This window comes from Gadus morhua, chromosome 3 (assembly GCF_902167405.1).
Source record: "Gadus morhua chromosome 3, gadMor3.0, whole genome shotgun sequence".
NCBI lineage: Eukaryota > Metazoa > Chordata > Actinopteri > Gadiformes > Gadidae > Gadus > Gadus morhua.
The window spans coordinates 29810340-29831001 of record NC_044050.1 but is presented as its reverse complement, the minus strand read 5'-3'; the positions used below and the strand labels follow the sequence as shown (position 1 = coordinate 29831001).

The window sequence follows — 20662 nt, the reverse complement described above, 5'->3', positions numbered from 1 at the left end:
CTGCAGGGGGTTGCATGAGGCACAGCCCCGTGTTTCTCACTAAATTGTGGGTATTTACACCCTTTTAATCTTCAATTTTACACTGCCACATAGAACACGCACATTATTTATGATCATTTAATATTTTTTAGCCCAACATTGTTTTGTGCCGGTGAAAGGGGCACTAAGGTGAAACTATATCTTAGGAGTTGACTGGTAGAGAAGGCTTGAGACCCACGGATGATGCTATAGAGAGGAGATCCTGACGGTAGCCCCAGGCCTGAGGCGAGTCTTCATCATGTTCACCAGTTCATCTCTGAATCTCCTCCAGCAGCATCCAATCATAACGAATGCAGGAAATAGTAGAAGGACAACAAGGTTTATTAAAAAAAATCAATGATCATAACTTAACCGAGGTCAAATGGAGAGGGAGCCCACTGACATGAGAACCTTAAGAAATACGTCTGGGAAGCTCCCGGTCTCAGAGTGATGCTCTTCAGACGGTCAGACCCACCCTCGGGGTCTGGACCTCGGGTGTCTCCAGCCGGTCTCCTGGTCCCTCCCTCTGGTTTAGTGTTCACCCTACTCCGGGGGGGGGCGTGTGCATTTTAAAGGGGAAAGTGTTAACGTGATTTAAAGGAAAGACAACCCCTAGAGGGCGACCCCGCCCCCTTCCACCCCCTCAGGAGAACCGTCATGAAGAAGAGTTTGACAATCACACTGAGGACACCCTTCAGGGTTGTTGTCATCACCGCATGTCCTCCGTAAGCCGTCCTATGAACCAGGCGGTCAGCAGCCTGTCCAGAGCTCTGAACCGGCTGGTACTCAGTCCGTTCTGAAACAGGTCCTACTCGATACGTTTGGGTCCGGAAACCGACTTAACCTTTGGGGAGCACTGAAGAGGGCTTCAACATGATGGGGGGTTAATAGGTCCTCAAATACTGTGAATCAGTAGTAGTAGTAGTAGTAGTAGAGACACACACACACACACACACACACACACACACACACACACACACACACACACACACACACACACACACACACACACACACACACACACACACACACACACACACACACACACACACACACACAGGGAATACTTGTAGAGTGACTGGTTTTGTCTGGCTAGGTTGTCGTTGGGTTTGAGTCCTGACCAGGGTGGACCAATGGGAGCTTCCCTCACCCCCTGGGGGCATCGAGACTCAGTGGGGGGGGGGGGTCTCAGGCTAGACCTGGGGTGGTGCGGGTTGCCAGGTTGGAGCACGCTGTTGACAGGCTGAGTGGCGGGGGGCAGAGCTGTTCAGGAGATGGTGGAGAACTCCTTGAGCAGCAGGTCCTGGCTCATGGTGCTCAGAGACACGTTCCTCCGCACGTTGAGGCTGATAGAGCGAACCTGAGGGGGGGGGCACAGGTGGTGAGAGCTCTCTCTTCATCACTAGACGATATTAAACCGATTCATTGGACAACGATACAATATTCGATTTCGATTTGATTCAGGGGCATGCGGTCGATATCATATTCCCATTTAACACAACCTCTTACATTCACATCAACTCACAATCAACAACTTAATTATAATTTCTTCATTTTACTTCTTTGCTCTTCCGGATATTTAAAACAAAAACAATCTTTAAAACAAATAATAAAGTGCCACATTGCATTTAAGTGCAAAATGTTTTTTTATGGCTTAACTTAAAGGGGTAGTTCGGAATTTTGGACATAGGGCCTGATTCCCAAGTTACGATTGATTTACCTCGGGTGTACTGCGGAGTGGGTAAGACTGTTTTATTAGCAGGCTAGTATAGCCAGTTGCCGTGCGCTAGCCTAGCACGAGCGAACACTGCAACTAGAAGGACTGAATGAAATGTGTTGAAAACTGTCTCCAGTGATAAAGAACACCTAGGCTAACTGGGGAATCAGGCCTTACGTCCACAATTCCAAACTACCCCTTTAAAGAGCCAGTAATGATCTTTCATTTTGAACATAGACCATTCCCAACCATTCCCAGCCTATCTGTGTGGATAGTTTCTCCTCTAAATACAAAACATCCCTTCGGAATCATCTTGGCTGTTGGATTAGCGGTCAGTGTTGCCACATTGGGCCAATTTTCCCGCTCAATTGGGCTACTCTTAATCACATTAGGCTGGAAAAAAACTGAAATCTGCCCAATCTGGCAACACTGCTAGCCGTGCTGCTAGTAGCAAAACTGAAAGTAGACATCCTCGCGGTCACACATGCGCTGGCCTCGTTTAGCTGGTGACCGCATACGTGAGCGGCTTGGCGCACTGTCATACAGCGATATGCTTGGATGTGTGGGCGCTACCTCGATACAGTTGGACCGTTGGCCGATCCATCGACCCCCCCCCCCCCCCCCCCCCCCTCCCTCACCAGCTCCTTGAAGAAGGCGGCCTCGCGGGGCTGCTCTGAGTATCTCTCAAACTGGTCCAGACCGTCCTGCAGCTTCAGGGTCAGGGTGTCGTAGTTGGTCCGCACCACCTCCAGCACCTGGGGGGGGGGGGAGATGGGGGGGGGCAGGGGGAGGAGAGGGGCGGGAATACGTGAATAAATGGACTGCATTTAGACAGCGCTATTCTAACCAGCGGCCGCTCAAAGCGCTTTACAACACGGCCTCACATTCACCCCTTCATGCACTCATTCCCACACCGACGGCGGAGTCAGCCCCGCAGGGCGACAGCCAGCTGGTCAGGAGCAGTCAGGGTGAGGCGTCTCGCTCAGGGACACCTCGGCACTCAGCTAGGAGGAGCCGGGGATCGAACCAGCGACCTTCCGGTCACCAGCCGACCCGCTCACACATCCCCTCTCTAGAGCCTGTTGTTGTTACAGAGTACCTTGCTAATGACTCATCGCGGCCACTCAGAGCTACTCATACTGAGGGGCTGACATTCACCCATCCAGACACCCAGGTTCACCCAGCAGTGGTTGGGAAATGGCACAATTATGCAGAGCTTTTCTCCAGATTAGAAGTGGAAGTCAGCCGTGAAATGATCCCCAACCAGTCTCTCCGCACGCACGCGCGCACGCACGAGCACACACACACACGCACGCACGAGCACACACACACACACACAGTTTAAATACCATGTGAAACAAAAAGAGAGTTTGCGTGGGGTTTTGTTTTATTCAAACGTCTAATGGAGCTGTGATGAAATATTCATCCAGGATGCGGCCTACCTGCTCTTCAGACAGCTGGGAGATGTGGTTCACGGCCGCGTACGACTCGATCTTGGGGTTGAAATGGTTGATGATGGCCCTGGAATCCATGAGTTCATATCAAACGTTAGGTTATAAAAGAAGAGAGCGTTTACCTCCCAGGGTTTAAACGCCACTTTGTGATGGACCCGCAGACCATCAACGTGTTTTACTTCAACAACATTTCGCTCACTGTTTCCCGCTCAGCATCGGAGGTCACAGGAGAGAGGGTAAACATCTCCCATGCCTCCTCAGAGAACTCATCACTCTGCTCGTGTTTTAAGTATCTATGGATCCCCCCGGGTGAGCAGGGATCAGGTGGGGGGGTTCTGACGCGCTACACACCTCCAAACACCCCCACACTGAGATATTACTGCTTCTGCAGTCCCATCACGGATCCCTTTCCAGTATCTCCATCACAGCCTCTGGGCTACAGCAGAGCTTCATGCTAGGAGCTCTGAGTGATAGAGGAGCGCTATGTTACCTTATGGGTACGATTTATCCAACACAACGTCCTACTGATAGAATCAAGGCCAGTCAGCCCTGGTAATATGGTATTAATATCTAATATACACTATCGTGGAAAAGTTTGAGGGCACCCAGACATTTCATGTTCTCCATCAAAACTCACACTACTAATCAACAGTTTTCAGCTGTGTAAACATAATTGCACGTGGGTTATTTAATGATCAATTAGCCTTTTAACACGATTAAACAATGTACCATAAGAACACAATGTACCATATCACCATCATGTAGATATTCAAATAAACATCGGCCGTTCCCAGCTAGAATGGTCCTTCACCACAGTAACAATGTCTAGACTGTATTTCTGATCATTTAATGCTATCTTCATTGGAATAAAATAAGGACATTTCCCAAAGTGACCCCAGGCGTTTGAACAGTAGTGTATAATATATAGATCATCTATTCTCCCACACTGGGGAGTCACTGTGTGAATGAGAAGCAGGAAGATAAGAGAAGAAGATCAATAGAAAGAGTCATGGATATGGAATGGAACCAGGCTTTCATTCAGACACAGCATGCTCCGAGGTCCTATGTGCTCTGTGATAACTGATAACTGATAACATCTCTTTGAATCCCTCTTTTGCCATTATGGCTGCAGTCTCCCTCAACCCTTCTATAGGCAGAGAGATGAAAGAGGAAAGATGTAATAACCAGATCACTGAATGATGAGGAGGAGGAGTGAGGGAATGATCTGGAAGACACCGACTGATGGATAAAGGAAATAACGGTGTGAGGGTGACCAAGGCAAGTGGAGTGAGTGAGTGAGTGAGTGAGTGAGTGAGTGAGTGAGTGAGTGAGTGAGTGAGTGAGTGAGTGAGTGAGTGAGTGAGTGATTCAGTGAGTGAGCGAGTGAGTGAGTGAGTGATTCAGTGAGTGAGTGAGTGAGCGAGCGAGTGAGTGAGTGAGTGATTCAGTGAGTGAGTGAGTGAGTGAGTGATTCAGTGAGTGAGTGAGCGAGCGAGTGAGTGAGTGAGTGATTCAGTGAGTGAGTGAGTGAGCGAGCGAGCGAGCGAGTGCTTACCGAACATTGACCAGAGAGTGTGTGACCTTGCTGGCGGGCTCCTTCCACTGGCCGGTGTTGGTCGAGACCCTCAACACTGAACACAACAAGAGTGACCGTTTAGACCCAGACGCAGTTACAGGCCTCAGGTCAACACAGTGTAACGGGCAGTCAGGTCAGTGTAACAGGCAGTCAGGTCAGTGTAACAGGCCGTCAGGTCAGAGTAACAGGCAGTCAGGTCAGAGTAACAGGCAGTCAGGTCAGTGTAACAGGCAGTCAGGTCAGTGTAACAGGCCGTCAGGTCAGTGTAACAGGCCGTCAGGTCAGTGTAACAGGCAGTCAGGTCAACACAGTGTAACAGGCAGTCAGTCAGTCAATCCACTACCCCCAAACCCACGCACACTACAAAAACACATTATTTAAATACATATTTCTGTAATTTGCACTACATTTTTGCACTAGAAAAAACCGTGGCTGGTACCACTACTGCTCCTGGTACTTATATTTACGTGTTTCCATTTGTACTGTAATCTGTATTTACTTTATCTTGTATTTTTGCCGCTAAGTGCCTGTTGAGGAACCAAGCCTAAGAATTAGACTTTTGTGTACTTGTACAATAAGATGTAATCAAAGTAATTCTGATTCTGTGTTCTCTCCATCTCTACTCTCTCTGGTTATCTGCCGTTGGTCTCCCTCTCCTTACCCATGCAGTAGAGGTTGTTCTCTAGGTCTCCACTCTCTCTGGTTATCTGCCGTTAGTCTCTGGTCCATACCCATGCAGTAGAGGTTGTTCTCCATCTCTACTCTCTCTGGTTATCTGATGTTAGTCTCCCTCTCCTTATCCATGCAGTAGAGGTTGTTCTCCATCTCTACTCTCTCTGGTTATCTGCCGTTAGTCTCCCTCTCCTTATCCATGCAGTAGAGGTTGTTCTCCATCTCTACTCTCTCTGGTTATCTGCCGTTAGTCTCTGGTCCTTACCCATGCAGTAGAGGTTGTTCTCCATCTCTACTCTCTCTGGTTATCTGCCGTTAGTCTCTGGTCCTTACCCATGCAGTAGAGGTTGTTCTCCATCTCTACTCTCTCTGGTTATCTGCCGTTAGTCTCCCTCTCCTTACCCATGCAGTAGAGGTTGTTCTCTAGGTCTCTACTCTCTCTGGTTATCTGCCGTTAGTCTCTGGTCCTTACCCATGCAGTAGAGGTTGTTCTCTAGGTCTCTACTCTCTCTGGTTATCTGCCGTTGGTCTCTGGTCCTTACCCATGCAGTAGAGGTTGTCAAACACCTGGTGCATGCGCACCACCTCGTAGTAGAGCTCGTCGTAGCTGTTGGACGTGGGCAGGAAGGTGTCCCCGTACGTGATGAACATGTTGAAGAGGTTCACCACCTGGAACCCCAGGGCAGGGGGGGTTAGGAGTGTGTGCGTGTGTAGGGGTGTGTAGGGGTGTGTGCGCGCGTGTGCGTGTGTGTGTGTTTCCCACCAGCAGGGCCAGATGGAAGATGTTGTGCTTGGCCAATAGCGTCGTCTCGTTGGAGAGCAGGAACTTCAGCAGGTTGATGAGAGCTGCACAAACAGAGACACACACTGTAACACACACACTGTAACAGACACACACGCACACTGCAACACATTCAGGAAGACACGCACACTGTAACACATTCAGGGAGCAACACACTGTAACACATTCAGGGAGACACACTAACACATTAAGGGAGACACACACTAACATCTTCAGCAGGTCTAGAGCTGAACACAAGAGACGCACACAATAGCTGTGTTCAAAATCGTTCCCTATTCACTCACTATTCACTATTCCCTATAGTGTTTATGATATAGTGCACTATAAAGGGAAGAACAAACGAAAATTCGGACACTACGCTGAACATTCCTAAACGACCGCATTGTGGTATTCGGGAGTAACATGTACGGATCGTATGTTCACTCAAATGTTTGGTATTTTATGTCCACTATATAGTGCATGAAATTAACTACTGAGAATTCAAACACCACTATAAAATGGCGAGCCCCCTGTATAGTGCACTATATCCGTGATAGGGAACGATTTCGGACAGAGCTAATGCAAGGCATTCAGCCGGGGCGCGGCCACCTCTCCTCCCCCCAGGAACACGCAGACCCACTCGGGTTCCCCCTGGCTGCACGTCCCCGTGACGGGATGTAAGACAGGAAGGTATAGGAGAAAGACGGGAGGACACGCAGTGATGGACCACGGGCAGGAATCGAACCCGGGTCTCGGCGTTCAGGCTGACGGAACGCCCCCATCGAGTGCTTCAGAACTGGAACCTGTGAGCCCCTCCTCTCAACGACAGAGAAAGCCCAGCAGGAGGAGGAGACTGCTTTATGTCCTCCGTTGGGCTTGGTCCTCAGGCTGCATTGTGCCCCGATCACCAGCCTCGAGGAGAGGGGGGGTTCAGGTCCTCAACGGTCTGATTACAGGAGGACGGCGGAGTCGACCACGCAGGGCGACAGCCGGCTGGTCAGGGGCAGTCAGGGTGAGGCGTCTCGCTCAGGGACACCTCCACACTCCGCTAGGAGGAGCCGGGGATCGAACCAGCGACCTTCTGGTTACCAGCCGACCCGCTCTGCCTCCTGAGCTACTTTCGCCCACGCCCAGGAACGTGGTTGTAATGAGACACAGCGAGAAGGAGCCATCCCAGCCTGCAGGGATACCCTGATGTGGGCTTTGACCTCGGCTTTTTGGAACCCTTAAAGAGGAAACTACAATCCTAGAGACGTCTAAATGGAAATGAGGCTTTGTTATACAAGCTCTATGTCAGCTCTGCCGGCTGACATACAGACAGCGAGTCTTCTGCCCTTCCAGAATAAAAGCCTCTCAACAGCAAAAGCTCTTTGACAGTGAAGGACGAGTGCAGGACATGAATAATGCACCCCTCTCAGGGCTCTCCTGGGACCAGGGGAGTCCGTACTCAGATGGCTGCCGGCACAGAGAGAGGCACGCAAGGGCCGGAGGCTGAACGAAGACCGAGACCGAGGAGGGAAGGTGAGACAGGGACCGAGAGGGAAGGTGAGACCGAGACGGAGAGGGAAGGTGAGACCGAGACGGAGAGGGAAGGTGAGACCGAGACGGAGAGGGAAGGTGAGACTGAGACGGAGAGGGAAGGTGAGACAGGGAGACGGAGAAGGGTAGGTGAGACCGAGACCGAGGGGGGAAGGTGGAGGACAGACCTGACCACAGAGAGAGGAACAGACCTGACCCCAGAGAGAGAGGAGAGAGGAACAGACCTGACCACAGAGAGAGAGGAACAGACCTGACCACAGAGAGAGGAACAGACCTGACCACAGAGAGAGAGGAACAGACCTGACCACAGAGAGAGAGGAACAGACCTGACCACAGAGAGAGAGGAACAGACCTGACCACAGAGAGAGAGGAACAGACCTGACCACAGAGAGAGAGGAACAGACCTGACCACAGAGAGAGAGGAACAGACCTGACCACAGAGAGAGAGGAACAGACCTGACCACAGAGGAACAGACCTGACCACAGAGAGAGGAACAGACCTGACCAAAGAGAGAGAGGAACAGACCTGACCACAGAGAGAGGAACAGACCTGACCACAGAGAGAGAGGAACAGACCTGACCACAGAGAGAGAGGAACAGACCTGACCACAGAGAGAGGAACAGACCTGACCACAGAGAGAGAGGAACAGACCTGACCACAGAGAGGAACAGACCTGACCACAGAGAGAGAGGAACAGACCTGACCACAGAGAGAGGAACAGACCTGACCACAGAGGAACAGACCTGACCACAGAGAGAGAGGAACAGACCTGACCACAGAGAGAGGAACAGACCTGACCACAGAGAGAGAGGAACAGACCTGACCACAGAGAGAGAGGAACAGACCTGACCACAGAGAGAGAGGAACAGACCTGACCACAGAGAGAGAGGAACAGACCTGACCACAGAGAGAGGAACAGACCTGACCACAGAGAGAGAGGAGAGAGGAACAGACCTGACCACAGAGAGAGGAACAGACCTGACCACAGCTCCCTCCAGGTGTAGTGTAAGCGGATCCTGCACTTCTTCTGGTAGCAGATCAGTTTGTGGATGATCTGGACACAGCGCCTGCAGGGAGAGCCACCACACACACCACACACCATAGCATCCAAATATTAATAAAGAGCCTATCATGTCTCAAACAACACAAACACTGCAAGCATCCACAACCAAGTGAATCAGTAGAGATAAATACATAGTTATATTATTGGTAGAGATGACAGCACCTTCTCCATATATGCAGACTGCCTATGATTGCTGCTGACACACAAACATACACACACACCATGAAGTATTGCTAAAACTGTTAACACCAGATAACAGATTCTTCTCATTAGTTTAACGATTACAATTAGCAATAATTCGGTTGAAGCTTCAGAAATGCTTAATTCCGTTTCCGATTATAAACGGAATACTGGCCAATCTCAACCCCAGAAATAATGGCCCATTTGCAACCGCTTATGACATTAGTATAGAAATGATCCTAAATAATATTAAAGAACCCAAACATTGGTGATTGTCACAGAGCCCTTACATGTACAGATCCATGGGGAACTCCTTCATCATGTGAGTGACGATGAACTCCACCATCAGATCTGGAATCACAGAGACAAGCGTTTTCATTTATATTTACATTTAGGGTTTTTTGTTGCGCTGTTATCCAAAGCCATCATTCATGCACCCATTCACACACCGACAGCGGAGTCAGCCCCGCAGGGCGACAGCCAGCTGGTCAGGAGCAGTCAGGGTGAGGCGTCTCGCTCAGGGACACCTCCACACTCCGCTAGGAGGAGCCGGGGATCGAACCAGAGACACTGCCTCCCCCAGCACCGTGAACCAGGTGGAGGAACATCTCCAACAGGGGGGAGGGGGGCCCCCAGAGCAGGAGGGGGGGGGGGGGACGTACCTAGGACCGCACACACCAGCGGGCGGCAGGGGATGTTCTTGTCCACTCCCTTCTTCCTGTGCCTCATCGGCTGTAACACACGCAGTGGGACTCGTTAGAGGGCTACACACGCTCCGATGTTCCTCACCCTCTTTGTCCTTCCTGATACTGATTCCGATTCCTGATCTTGAGTATCGGCCGATACCGGGTACATACTGATACAGCGTCTAGCGTCCTAACTACTAATAGACCCTTTTTCTTATTGAAGGGTTTTCTTAGGACGACGGAAATGTACAGTCGGTTCTCTAGGTTATTGACATTTATAATCTAGAATTATAATAACACGTTAGTATTCTTGTAGTGAAGCATGAGCATCCCTGTCTTTCCGACATGGCAGCTCGAACGCACGTAGGTTGGAGATGACCCTCCACCTCCGGCCGCTGACGAACGCAGCATAACACCGCACGTTGTCATGTGATCCTAGCTGCCCAAAGACTAGCGTACTGGCCGATACTGGGGGGATTGCCGACAGTGGTGTCGGCCCCAGAACAGCTCTAAAGCGTCTGGCCTCCTTCCACGCCCACACCCACCATTTTGTGCAGGTTGACCCTGAAGTTCATGTTGTCGTCGTGGAGGAAGGAGTCTGCGTACTGGTCCTGTAGGAGACACGAGCAGACCAGAGCGAGGTGAGACACCAGGGAGGAGGGGGGGAGGGGGGGGAGGGAGGGAGGGAGGGAGGGAGAGGAGGGGAGGGGGGGAGGAGGGAGGGAGGGAGGGAGGGAGAGGGGAGGTCTCCTACCTCCGCGATGCAGGTGAGGATGATGAGACACAGCCGTGCACTGTTGAGCCTGTGTTCCTCTGGAGACACACACACACACGCACGCACGCACACGCACACACACACACACACACACACACACACACACGTAAAGTTTCCCTTCCAGACGTTGACTGAAACAAAGTCATGGCAAGCGGGCAAAGGCCCCACATCAAAGAGGAGAGGGCGGGGGCTGTAGAGGCCCGGGGGGGGGGGGGGGGGAGGGCGGGGGCTGTAGAGGCCCGGGGGGGGGGGGGAGAGGACTCACCTTTGGTGTCCTGCATGACGATGGAGGCGTACTTGAGGAAGGTGATGAGGAGGTTGCTGGTCTGCAGGTTGGGGTCCAGAGTCAGCTGCTCCTGGTTGTTCATGGCTGCAGACAGACAGACAGACAGCGGGGTGTAGGGGGGGGGGGTGAGACTCACCGTCCAGGGAGGGGGGGGGGTGTAGGGGGTGGGGGTGGTGGGGGTGAGACTCACCGTCCAGGGAGGAGGGGGGGGGGGGGGTGTAGGGGGTGGGGGTGAGACTCACCGTCCAGGGAGGGGGGGGGGTGTAGGGGGTGGGGGTGAGACTCACCGTCCAGGGAGGGGGGGCTAGTGCCCAGCGGGGTGGTGGGGGTGGTGGGAGACGGGCTGATGGAGGTGACCCCCATGTCGATCTCCGGGTGGCTCTGGAGAGGCAGAACGTTAGAGAGGTTAGAGTCCTCACCACACGACAGAGGGACCAGGGCCCTGGGGCGCTGGGCCCTGGGGCGCTGGGCGCCGGGCCCTGGGGCGCTGGGCCCTGGGGCGCTGGGCGCTGGGCCCTGGGCCCTGGGCCCTGGGGCGCTGGGCGCTGGGCGCCGGGCCCTGGGGCGCTGGGCGCTGGGCGCTGGGCCCTGGTCCCTGGGCCCTGGGGCGCTGGGCGCCGGGCGCTGGGCCCTGGGGCGCTGGGCCCTGGGCCCTGGGGCGCTGGGCGCTGGGGCGCTGGGCCCTGGGCCCTGGGCCCTGGGCCCTGGGGCGCTGGGCCCTGGGGCGCTGGGCCCTGGGCCCTGGGGCGCTGGGCGCCGGGCCCTGGGGCCCTGGGGCGCTGGGCGCTGGGGCGCTGGGCCCTGGGCCCTGGGCCCTGGGCCCTGGGGCGCTGGGCGCCGGGCCCTGGGGCCCTGGGGCGCTGGGCGCTGGGGCGCTGGGGCCCTGGGGCGCTGGGCCCTGGGGCGCTGGGCCCTGGGCCCTGGGGCGCTGGGCGCCCCAGGGCCCGGCGCCCAGCGCCCCAGGGCCCGGCGCCCAGCGCCCCAGGGCCCGGCGCCCAGCGCCCCAGGGCCCGGCGCCCAGCGCCCCAGGGCCCGGCGCCCAGCGCCCCAGGGCCCGGCGCCCAGCGCCCCAGGGCCCGGCGCCCAGCGCCCCAGGGCCCGGCGCCCAGCGCCCCAGGGCCCGGCGCCCAGCGCCGGGCCCTGGGGCGCTGGGCCCTGGGGCGCTGGGCCCTGGGGCGCTGGGCCCTGGGCCCTGGGGCGCTGGGCGCTGGGGCGCTGGGCCCTGGGGCGCTGGGCCCTGGGGCGCTGGGCCCTGGGGCGCTGGGCCCTGGGGCGCTGGGCCCTGGGGCGCTGAGCGCTGGGGCGCTGGGCCCTGGGGCGCTGGGCGCTGGGCCCTGGGGCGCTGGGCGCTGGGCCCTGGGGCGCTGGGCGCCGGGCCCTGGGGCGCTGAGCGCTGGGGCGCTGGGCGCTGGGGCGCTGGGCGCTGGGCCCTGGGGCGCTGGGCGCTGGGCCCTGGGGCGCTGGGCGCTGGGCGCTGGGCGCTCTTACCTGGGCCAGCACCGTGATGAAGTTCCTGTTGAGATGAACGGCTTCGTACAACGCCAGCAGGATGGCCTCGTTGGTCCTGACAGGAGACCGGGAGGAAGTGAAGGGGGGAGATCAGAGACCGGGAGGAAGTGAAGGGGTGAGAACAGAGACCGGGAGGAAGTGAAGGGGTGAGATCAGAGACCGGGAGGAAGTGAAGGGGTGAGATCAGAGACCGGGAGGAAGTGAAGGGGTGAGATCAGAGACCGGGAGGAAGTGAAGGGGTGAGATCAGAGACCGGGAGGAAGTGAAGGGGTGAGATCAGAGACCGGGAGGAAGTGAAGGGGTGAGATCAGAGACCGGGAGGAAGTGAAGGGGTGAGATCAGAGACCGGGAGGAAGTGAAGGGGTGAGAGCAGAGACCGGGAGGAAGTGAAGGGGTGAGATCAGAGACCGGGGGGAAGTGAAGGGGTGAGATCAGAGACCGGGAGGAAGTGAAGGGGTGAGATCAGAGACCGGGGGGAAGTGAAGGGGTGAGATCAGAGTACAACATTCTAACAGGAAGTGAAGGGGTGAGATCAGAATACGACGTTCTAACAGGAAGTGAAGGGGGAAGATCAGAGGAAGTGAAGGGGTGAGATCAGAGTATAACGTTCTAACAGGAAGTGAAGGGGGGAGGTCAGAGGAAGTGAAGGGGTGAGATCAGAGTACGATGTTCTAACAGGAAGTGAAGGGGGGAGGTCAGAGGAAGTGAAGGGGTGAGATCAGAGTACGATGTTCTAACAGGAAGTGAAGGGGTGAGATCAGAGGAAGTGAAGGGGTGAGATCAGAGTATGTTGTTCTAACAGGAAGTGAAGGGATGAGGTCAGAGTACGACGCTCTAACAGGAAGTGAAGGGATGAGGTCAGAGTTCGACGCTCTAACAGTAGGTGAAGGGGTGAGGTCAGAGTACGACATTCTAACTGAACCACAGAGAAACCAGCTAACACATTAACCCCATTTGACAGGCGATCTATCAAAGTGAACAGGTGTAGAAAACAAGCAGAGCACTCACTGTACGGAGAGCTTCTCGTCTGCGTCCGCTATGAACATGTTGCCCACCTGTGGACAGAGCAGGTATCACACCCTCAGTCACCTCAACTCACACCTGTCTAACCCTCCTGCTGTATGACACTGATACCCAGAATGATCACACATGAACCAGAGTTCATATGTGATCCCCCCCCACAAACTTATTGTATGTTGTGAGTCCTGGCACTTAAAATGAGTACTTACACTGCATGGTGTAGCACCTTATCCTAGCTATCTCTGTTGCACACAGGTAATGGGTTAGCCTAGAGATCTATGAACATCCTTACTGTACCGACAGTGATATATTGTTGTTGCTCTTTCTTCTGACTAATGTACTTATTGTAAGTCACTTTGCATAAAAGCGTCTAATAAACGCCCTGAATGTAAATGTTAACGTAGACCAAACAAGGAACCTATCCCAGGCTGCTCTCAGGTCTCTGTCTCCCCTGAAGGTGGTCTCCTACCATGGTGGTGAGGGTGGAGAAGAAGCCCCCCTGGTTCTCCTCCTCCTTGGCCTTGTACTGCCTGATGAGGAGCAGACAGAGGGGTGGACCTTCAGGTTCATGTCATGTGATTCTATAACACCCATACGTTGCTTTTCTCTAAAACACGGCACGAAGTCTGCTGCCTGGACCACAAGGAGTAGGGCTGAACGATTTGGGGAAATAGTCTAGCTAATTGCAATTATTTTGACCAATATTGCGATTTAATGTGCGATTCTTATAATTAATTAAGTTCCTTATGTTGTGTATTACTCACAAAAATAAATAAATCATTCTTTAGTATGACCAACACAACATTGGAAGCAGTCAACATAAAAACTGCTCTTTCCTTTAGGCAAGGCCGATGTTTTGAGATTAATTTATATTATAAACTTCTTTATTTAACTATTGAATTGTAAATTAAAATAAATGAATCGTACTGATTTCCAGTCAGTAATTTTTTTAATATTTTATTTTTTTTAATCGCAGCCTTTGCGATTTGCATACCGCGTTCTATTACATCGCGATTCTGATTTGAATTTGATTGACATTTGAATGAGATAAATGTGGTATGTCTATCTTTTACAGAAATACACTTCAGACAGACATAACTGTGGTATGTCTATCTTTTACAGAAATACACTTTAGACAGAGATAACTGTAGTCTAACTATCTTTAGGTGGACCAAAGATGGCGTGTTTGTTGTCAACATAAACCGAAGGGAAGCCTTTCAAACCCTTTAATAGAGTCCAGCTGATAACACAGAATGTGCTCTGCAAGAAACGCCATCAGACAAACCAAGTGACCATCAGAGGGGATGGAGCCCTCTCTCTTACCGGCTGTATTCTGTCAGCGCGTGATGCACCACCATCCCCATTCCCTGCAGACATCGGACCGGGAGGAAAGGTTTACGTTACCGAAGATCAGACCAGGAAAACAAGCTCTGATCAAAAGGATCCACTCAGACCAGGTGAAGGGGAAGCACTCACGTCTAGGGTGGGCTCGTCGTCCACGATGGAGAGCTTCACGATGTACGGGTTCACCGACTGGAGGACAGACGAGCATTGGTTTAACACAGCTCCATTCTACCTGTAGAAGGTCCCCCCCCCCCCGCCTCATCTGCATAGATCTGCATACTCACGTTGTGGAAATAGCAATCATAACCATAGTCTACAGCTATATCCATATTATATTAACCTGGATTATATAATTATTGGTCAATATAAAAGGAACCGTTTACACTCTGCTTGGACCTAGAGATACCTCCCTTCCTCTCTCTGACTGAGCGGTGTTAAGATAGGTGGCATTTGCATCGACATTGTAGACACGATTATTCTGCTTCCAAAGTGTCCTTAAGAGGTTTTTCTTCATCCCACCTCATATTTCCTGTAGTTGACCAACAGAGCGAGGAGCACCACCGCGTCATAGCCATGCTGCCCCCTGCTGGACACGTCTGACAGGATCTGAACACACGGGACAACCAAAGCTGAGTAACACACCAGGAGAAGGACTCCAGGGATTCACCGGGACCTGAGCCCACACACCTGGAGGATGGCTTCAAAGATGCTGTTGATCATCACGTATTCCAGGATGGTGTTCTGGCTGATGTTGTCCGTCACCTGGAACACAAGAACCAGTCAGGCAAGGTTTTTACCAGAGTGAGACGCTCCACCCAGAGTGAGACGCTCCACCCGGAGTGAGACGCTCCACCCGGAGTGAGACGCTCCACCCGGAGTGAGACGCTCCACCCGGAGTGAGACGCTCCACCCGGAGTGAGACGCTCCACCCAGAGTGAGACGCTCCACCCAGAGTGAGCTGCTCCACCCAGAGTGAGCTGCTCCACCCAGAGTGAGCTGCTCCACCCAGAGTGAGCTGCTCCACCCAGAGTGAGCGGCTCCACCCAGAGCTGCTCACTCCCCTCACCGTGACCAGGCACAGCAGCAGTTTGAGGCAGAGACTCTTCAGACTCTCAGATCCGTCCCCACACAGCAGGCTGTCCAGGCTCTCCATCAGGTCCTGTCAGAACACAGAACAGACCGTCAGATATACATTTAACATTAGAGTTGGATCAGAAATCAGCATCAGAACCCCCTCGGATACTGCCTCAAATGCAGTATTGTGTATCGGCGAGCACGTCTATGCGCGATCCATCCGATACGATCACATGACTCCTTTACTACACAGAGAACATCACAACACGACGTGTTACGCTGGGTTCCTTAACGGTCGGCGATGGAAGTCGGAACGGGAAACACGTCGTCTCTGACCGACGTGTGTTCGAGCTGCCAAGTTGGAAAAAATAGGATGCTCACGATCGACTACAATAATACAAATCTATCATATAATTCTAGATTAGAAATGTTAATTATCTAGTTCTGGAAAAAAAGGGTATTGTGGACTGTGCATCGCTGTCATCATAAGAGAGCCCTTCAGTAAGAACAAGTGCTGCTAGTGGTGACAATGCTACAGGCAGCATCGGTGTATACCCGGCATCGGTCTCCATACTCAAGTTCAGGAATCGGTATCAGGAAGGAGAAAATGGTATGGGAACATCTCAATTTAAAAGACGTCTCTGGGTCTGACGCTGTGGGCGGTCTGACGCTGTCGGCGGTCCGTCTCTGGCCCCGCTCCAACCCTCACCTTCATCCGGAGCTCCGCCTTGTCGAAGCCCATCAGCATGTTGATGATGTCGAAGCCCGAGGACGACTTGTTCTTCTGGTGGACGCCGCGGAACAGAGCGCACAGCGTCTGGGGAGGGAGGGGGGGAGGGAGGGAGAGAGGGAGGGAGGGAGAGAGGGAAGGAGGGAGGGAGAGAGGGAGAGAGGGAGAGAGGGAGAGGGGGAGGGAGGGAGGGAGAGAGAGGGGGAGGGAGGGAGGGAGGGAGGGAGGGAGGGAGGGAGAGGGGGAGGGAGGGAGGGAGGAGCTTAGGAGTGAGATATGAGAAAACAACAGTAATCCATTCCCCTGCCTCCTCTCTGTGGTTAGCGGCTGAGATCGGTCGATCTAGATTTGAACCAATGAGTATAACTTACGGCCACAATCAGTCAGTCCTTCTGGAATCACTATGGGGTCGCTATGAGGGGGCGGGACCTGTCTAAAAGGGGGCGGGACCTTTCTAAGAGGGGGTGGGACCTGTCTCAAAGGGGGCGTGTAACAGAGGGGGCGGGGCCTGTCTCACAGGGGTGGGGCCTGTCTCAGAGGGGGCGGGACCTGTCTCAGAGGGGGCAGGCCTGTCTCGGAGGGGCGGGGCCTGTCTCAGAGGGGGCAGGAGCTGTCTCAGAGGGTCTGTACCTGCAGGGCGTTGACCACCTTGATCTGGTGCTCCTCCCCCAGTGCCTGCACACAGTGGTGGAACAGAGAGTTGATGTTGTCCTGGATCCTCTGCACCTCCTCCCCGTCCACGCTCTCCAGCTTGGACTCCAGGTACTCCAGGTTCACCTGCAAAGGGAGGGGCCCGTTTACAGCGTGGTTCATACTGGGCTGAGACGGGGCTATCCTAGCGTGAGCAGTGTAACGTGTAAACTTTACACTGCAGTGTAACGTGTAAACTTTACACTGAAGTGTAAACTGCATTTCAGGCAGTATCGAGTATCAGCGAGTACGGAGGTCTATGCGCCGATCCGATCACATGACTCCATTACCACACAGAGAACGTCACAAACACCACAGTGTACGCAGCGTTCGTTAACGGTCGGGGGAGGAAAGTCGGAACGGGAAACGCGTCATCTCCGACCGACATGCGTCTGAGCTTGTATGAGCTTGATGCTGTATCGTTATATTAACGGTCTGTGAGTGGGTACAATACTAGATGCTGTATCGTTATATTAACGGTCTGTGAGTGGGTACAATACTAGATGCTGTATCGTTATATAAACGGTCTGTCAGTGGGTACAATACTAGATGCTGTATCGTTATATTAACGGTCTGTGAGTGGGTACAATACTAGATGCTGCATCGGTATATAAACGGTCTGTGAGTGGGTACAATACTAGATGCTGCATCGTTATATTAACGGTCTGTGAGTGGGTACAATACTAGATGCTGCATCGGTATATAAACGGTCTGTGAGTGGGTACAATACTAGATGCTGCATCGGTATATAAACGGTCTGTGAGTGGGTACAATACTAGATGCTGCATCGGTATATAAACGGTCTGTGAGTGGGTACAATACTAGATGCTGCATCGGTATATAAACGGTCTGTGAGTGGGTACAATACTAGATGCTGCATCGGTATATTAACGGTCTGTGAGTGGGTACAATACTAGATGCTGTATCGTTATATTAACGGTCTGTGAGTGGGTACAATACTAGATGCTGCATCGGTATATGCTCGTATCGGCCCATACTCAAGATCAGGATCCGGAATCAGCATCGGAAAGGAGAGAATGGTCGGAACGTGTCTATTTTAAAGATAAGGATTTCCAATGATACAATTATAAATGGCTAAAAGTGTAACACACTGTTTCCATCATTACCACAACGACACATGAACAGGCCCTTAGAGAGCGACGGCTTGTGGCCGGGTCTGGGGGGGCTCTGTGTCCACGTTCTTTGGACTTCTAAAAAGACAAAATCTGAAGATTTTGTCTGTTTTGTTATCAGAGCCTATTAAGCTAAAGCTATGCAATTCATAACATAAGAGTCTGAAACATCAGAAACAATCCACTACATTATTCCTAGAATGAAAATGAGCATAAATTGCATAACCATATGCATACCAGTACTTTCAACGATGTGCTTATTACATTATTTGGCGAATGCTTTTATCCAGCCATGAAGATACAACCCAAAAATTGCAATCATCATTCAGGGCTTATGGTAAATGGACTGCATTTAGACAGCGCTTCTCTCACCAGTGGCCACTCAAAGCGCTTTACAATATTGCCACGTTCACCCACTCATGCACACATTCACACACCGACGGCGGAGTCAGCCACGCAGGGCGACAGCCAGCTCGTCGGGAGCAGTTAGGACGAGACGTCCGGAGAGGCGGGGAAAGATCTAGCAACCTTCTGGTTACCAGCCAACCCGTTCTACCTCCTGAGCCACATTCCCCCAGATGACCCTATGCACCTCATAGGTGTGACAAACCTCCCAAACATGGGACGTTCAGACATGGGGGCGAACGCGTATTCACCAACATGTCAGACTAGCGAACAACGCTGGAGTCTCCTCACCTTCATGAGGAACAGCTCGTCCCAGAAGCGGGGGTTGTGTTTGGAGGGGTCTTCTTTCTGTGGAGGGCGAGACAGCAGATTATTCCTCCTCCCCCTCCCCCCAATGCACCTGCTACCAATAACGATACTACAGAGAACAAGCAGAAGCCCTTACCGCAAAGATTTCGTCGTACATCAGCACCACCTTCTCCTTCAGCGGCTTCTTGGAGGAGGAAGACCTCCGGAGAAGCCCCACCTTCTTCTCCACCTGAGACATGGCGGTCTGGGGACAGAGAGACGCTGAACTCAGACCGGTGGAGAACACAGGCTGATAGGAATCCATTCAACAGACCTGCTGCTAGCAATCACTCTAGTACTATTTATTATTAGGACCTGTTTTGTGTAGTGTCAGTTATTTGCCTTTCATACCAAATAAATACATATATAAATAAATAAATGAATGCCCTAAATGTCATAGTGACCTGGAGCAAAGCAAAAGGCATCTGGCTGGGCAACATTTCTTTGCTAGTTTACAAAGTTGTAAAATCCCAAAGTAAAGATGACTATTGCAAGGCTGATAGTCTAATAACACAGTCATTCACAACCACTTCAACAGCAGAATATCTGCTTGCTTGGTCTCTGATACTCTGAATGCCATCACAGGAACCCAAGCCCAGATCTGACAGACAGACAGACATGACCTGATCTGACACGGTTGTCGTGCTGAGATCTGATTGGTTACTTATAGAAGAGGTTTATATTAATATATATATAAAAATTAATATCCCCATATGCTATCAGTCAGTCAGTCAGCCGGCTAAAGGTAGGCAGATAGCAAACACCTCTCTCAGTAGCATAACATTGTATGCTAAGACAGCTAGCATGCTAAAGTTGGCTTTTGATGGTAAAGCTTTTGAGATTCGTGGTGACATTAACATGTTGTCAGTTCCATTGTGTTCAACATTTTAACTTCGACCTTACCGGCGTTAAATGTTATTATCAAGATAGTAAATGTTGTTCGTGAAGCTATATCGTTGGTAGCATCGGTACGTTAGCGTCTGCTGCTCGCTCTGCTTCCGCTGTGAAGCCCTCCCTCTGCAAGGGTGTCTGCGGGGTCCTAGAGACGGACGGGTTCCGGGAGTCCGCGGGGTCCTAGAGACGGACGGGTTCAGGGAGTCCGCGGGGTCCTAGAGTCGGACTGGTTCCCTCTGCTGCAGGGTGACCGCAGGGTCCTAGAGATTGACGTGTTCACCGTCTGCTCACGCTAAGAAAAATGAGATGCTACGGAAACATGGATTCAGTTTTCCTACATTCTTTGTTTTTAACCTCTCACTCTCAGACATTCTGAAAGAAATAGATACACATTCCTAACCATTAAAATATACATTTAGTTAAAACAAACAATATTAACAAATATCATTGTTACATAATCCAGGAGCTATAGGTTTTGTATTAAAGGTTTTTTGTGATGAATACAATCCTACATGCCTGGTAACTTCAATCAGCGCATACAGCTGTCTAATCACATGACTGTGTCATTACGCGACCGATGATGAACTAAATTCATTATTTAACGGGACAGCAAAGTCTAGATAAAATTGGTCAATTAAATAATATTTGAACCTTAGGCCAACGACTGAGACGTGTTCATTAAAGCTAGAGCTGAACAAGCAGGACTGAATGAAGTCATATCACATCATTAGCAATAAATATATTATAAGTTTGAGACTTAAATTAAA

At 52.1% G+C, this 20662-nt stretch overlaps 1 protein-coding gene across 1 annotated transcript; it reads right to left on the bottom strand.

The window, feature by feature from the left end:
• Positions 1-337: 337 nt before the first annotated feature.
• Positions 338-20054, bottom strand: armh3 (armadillo like helical domain containing 3). The gene is made up of 26 exons (XM_030352020.1): positions 19905-20054; positions 19099-19206; positions 18945-19001; positions 17056-17202; positions 16405-16512; positions 15688-15780; positions 15309-15383; positions 15141-15227; positions 14754-14810; positions 14601-14644; positions 13747-13807; positions 13266-13312; positions 12237-12312; positions 11036-11129; positions 10728-10832; positions 10442-10500; positions 10233-10298; positions 9664-9733; positions 9292-9352; positions 8737-8825; positions 6201-6283; positions 5980-6106; positions 4745-4820; positions 3178-3256; positions 2374-2490; positions 338-1378 (listed from the first exon to the last, which is right to left on the bottom strand). The coding sequence occupies exons 2-26, from the start codon at positions 19198-19200 to the stop codon at positions 1286-1288; spliced, it is 2073 nt and encodes a 690-aa protein (XP_030207880.1). The 5' UTR covers positions 19201-19206; positions 19905-20054; the 3' UTR covers positions 338-1285.
• Positions 20055-20662: the final 608 nt, after the last annotated feature.

Bases quoted from the DNA above. Each gene is read 5' to 3' on its own strand.
- armh3 (XM_030352020.1), bottom strand. From the start codon at position 19,200: ATGTCTCAGGTGGAGAAGAAGGTGGGGCTTCTCCGGAGGTCTTCCTCC. The intron at 17,203-18,944 runs GTGAGGAGACTC...CTCCCTTTGCAG, and splicing joins ACGAGCTGTTCCTCATGAAG to GTGAACCTGGAGTACCTGGA. The intron at 3,257-4,744 runs GTAAGCACTCGC...CATGGATTCCAG, and splicing joins CACTCTCTGGTCAATGTTCG to GGCCATCATCAACCATTTCA.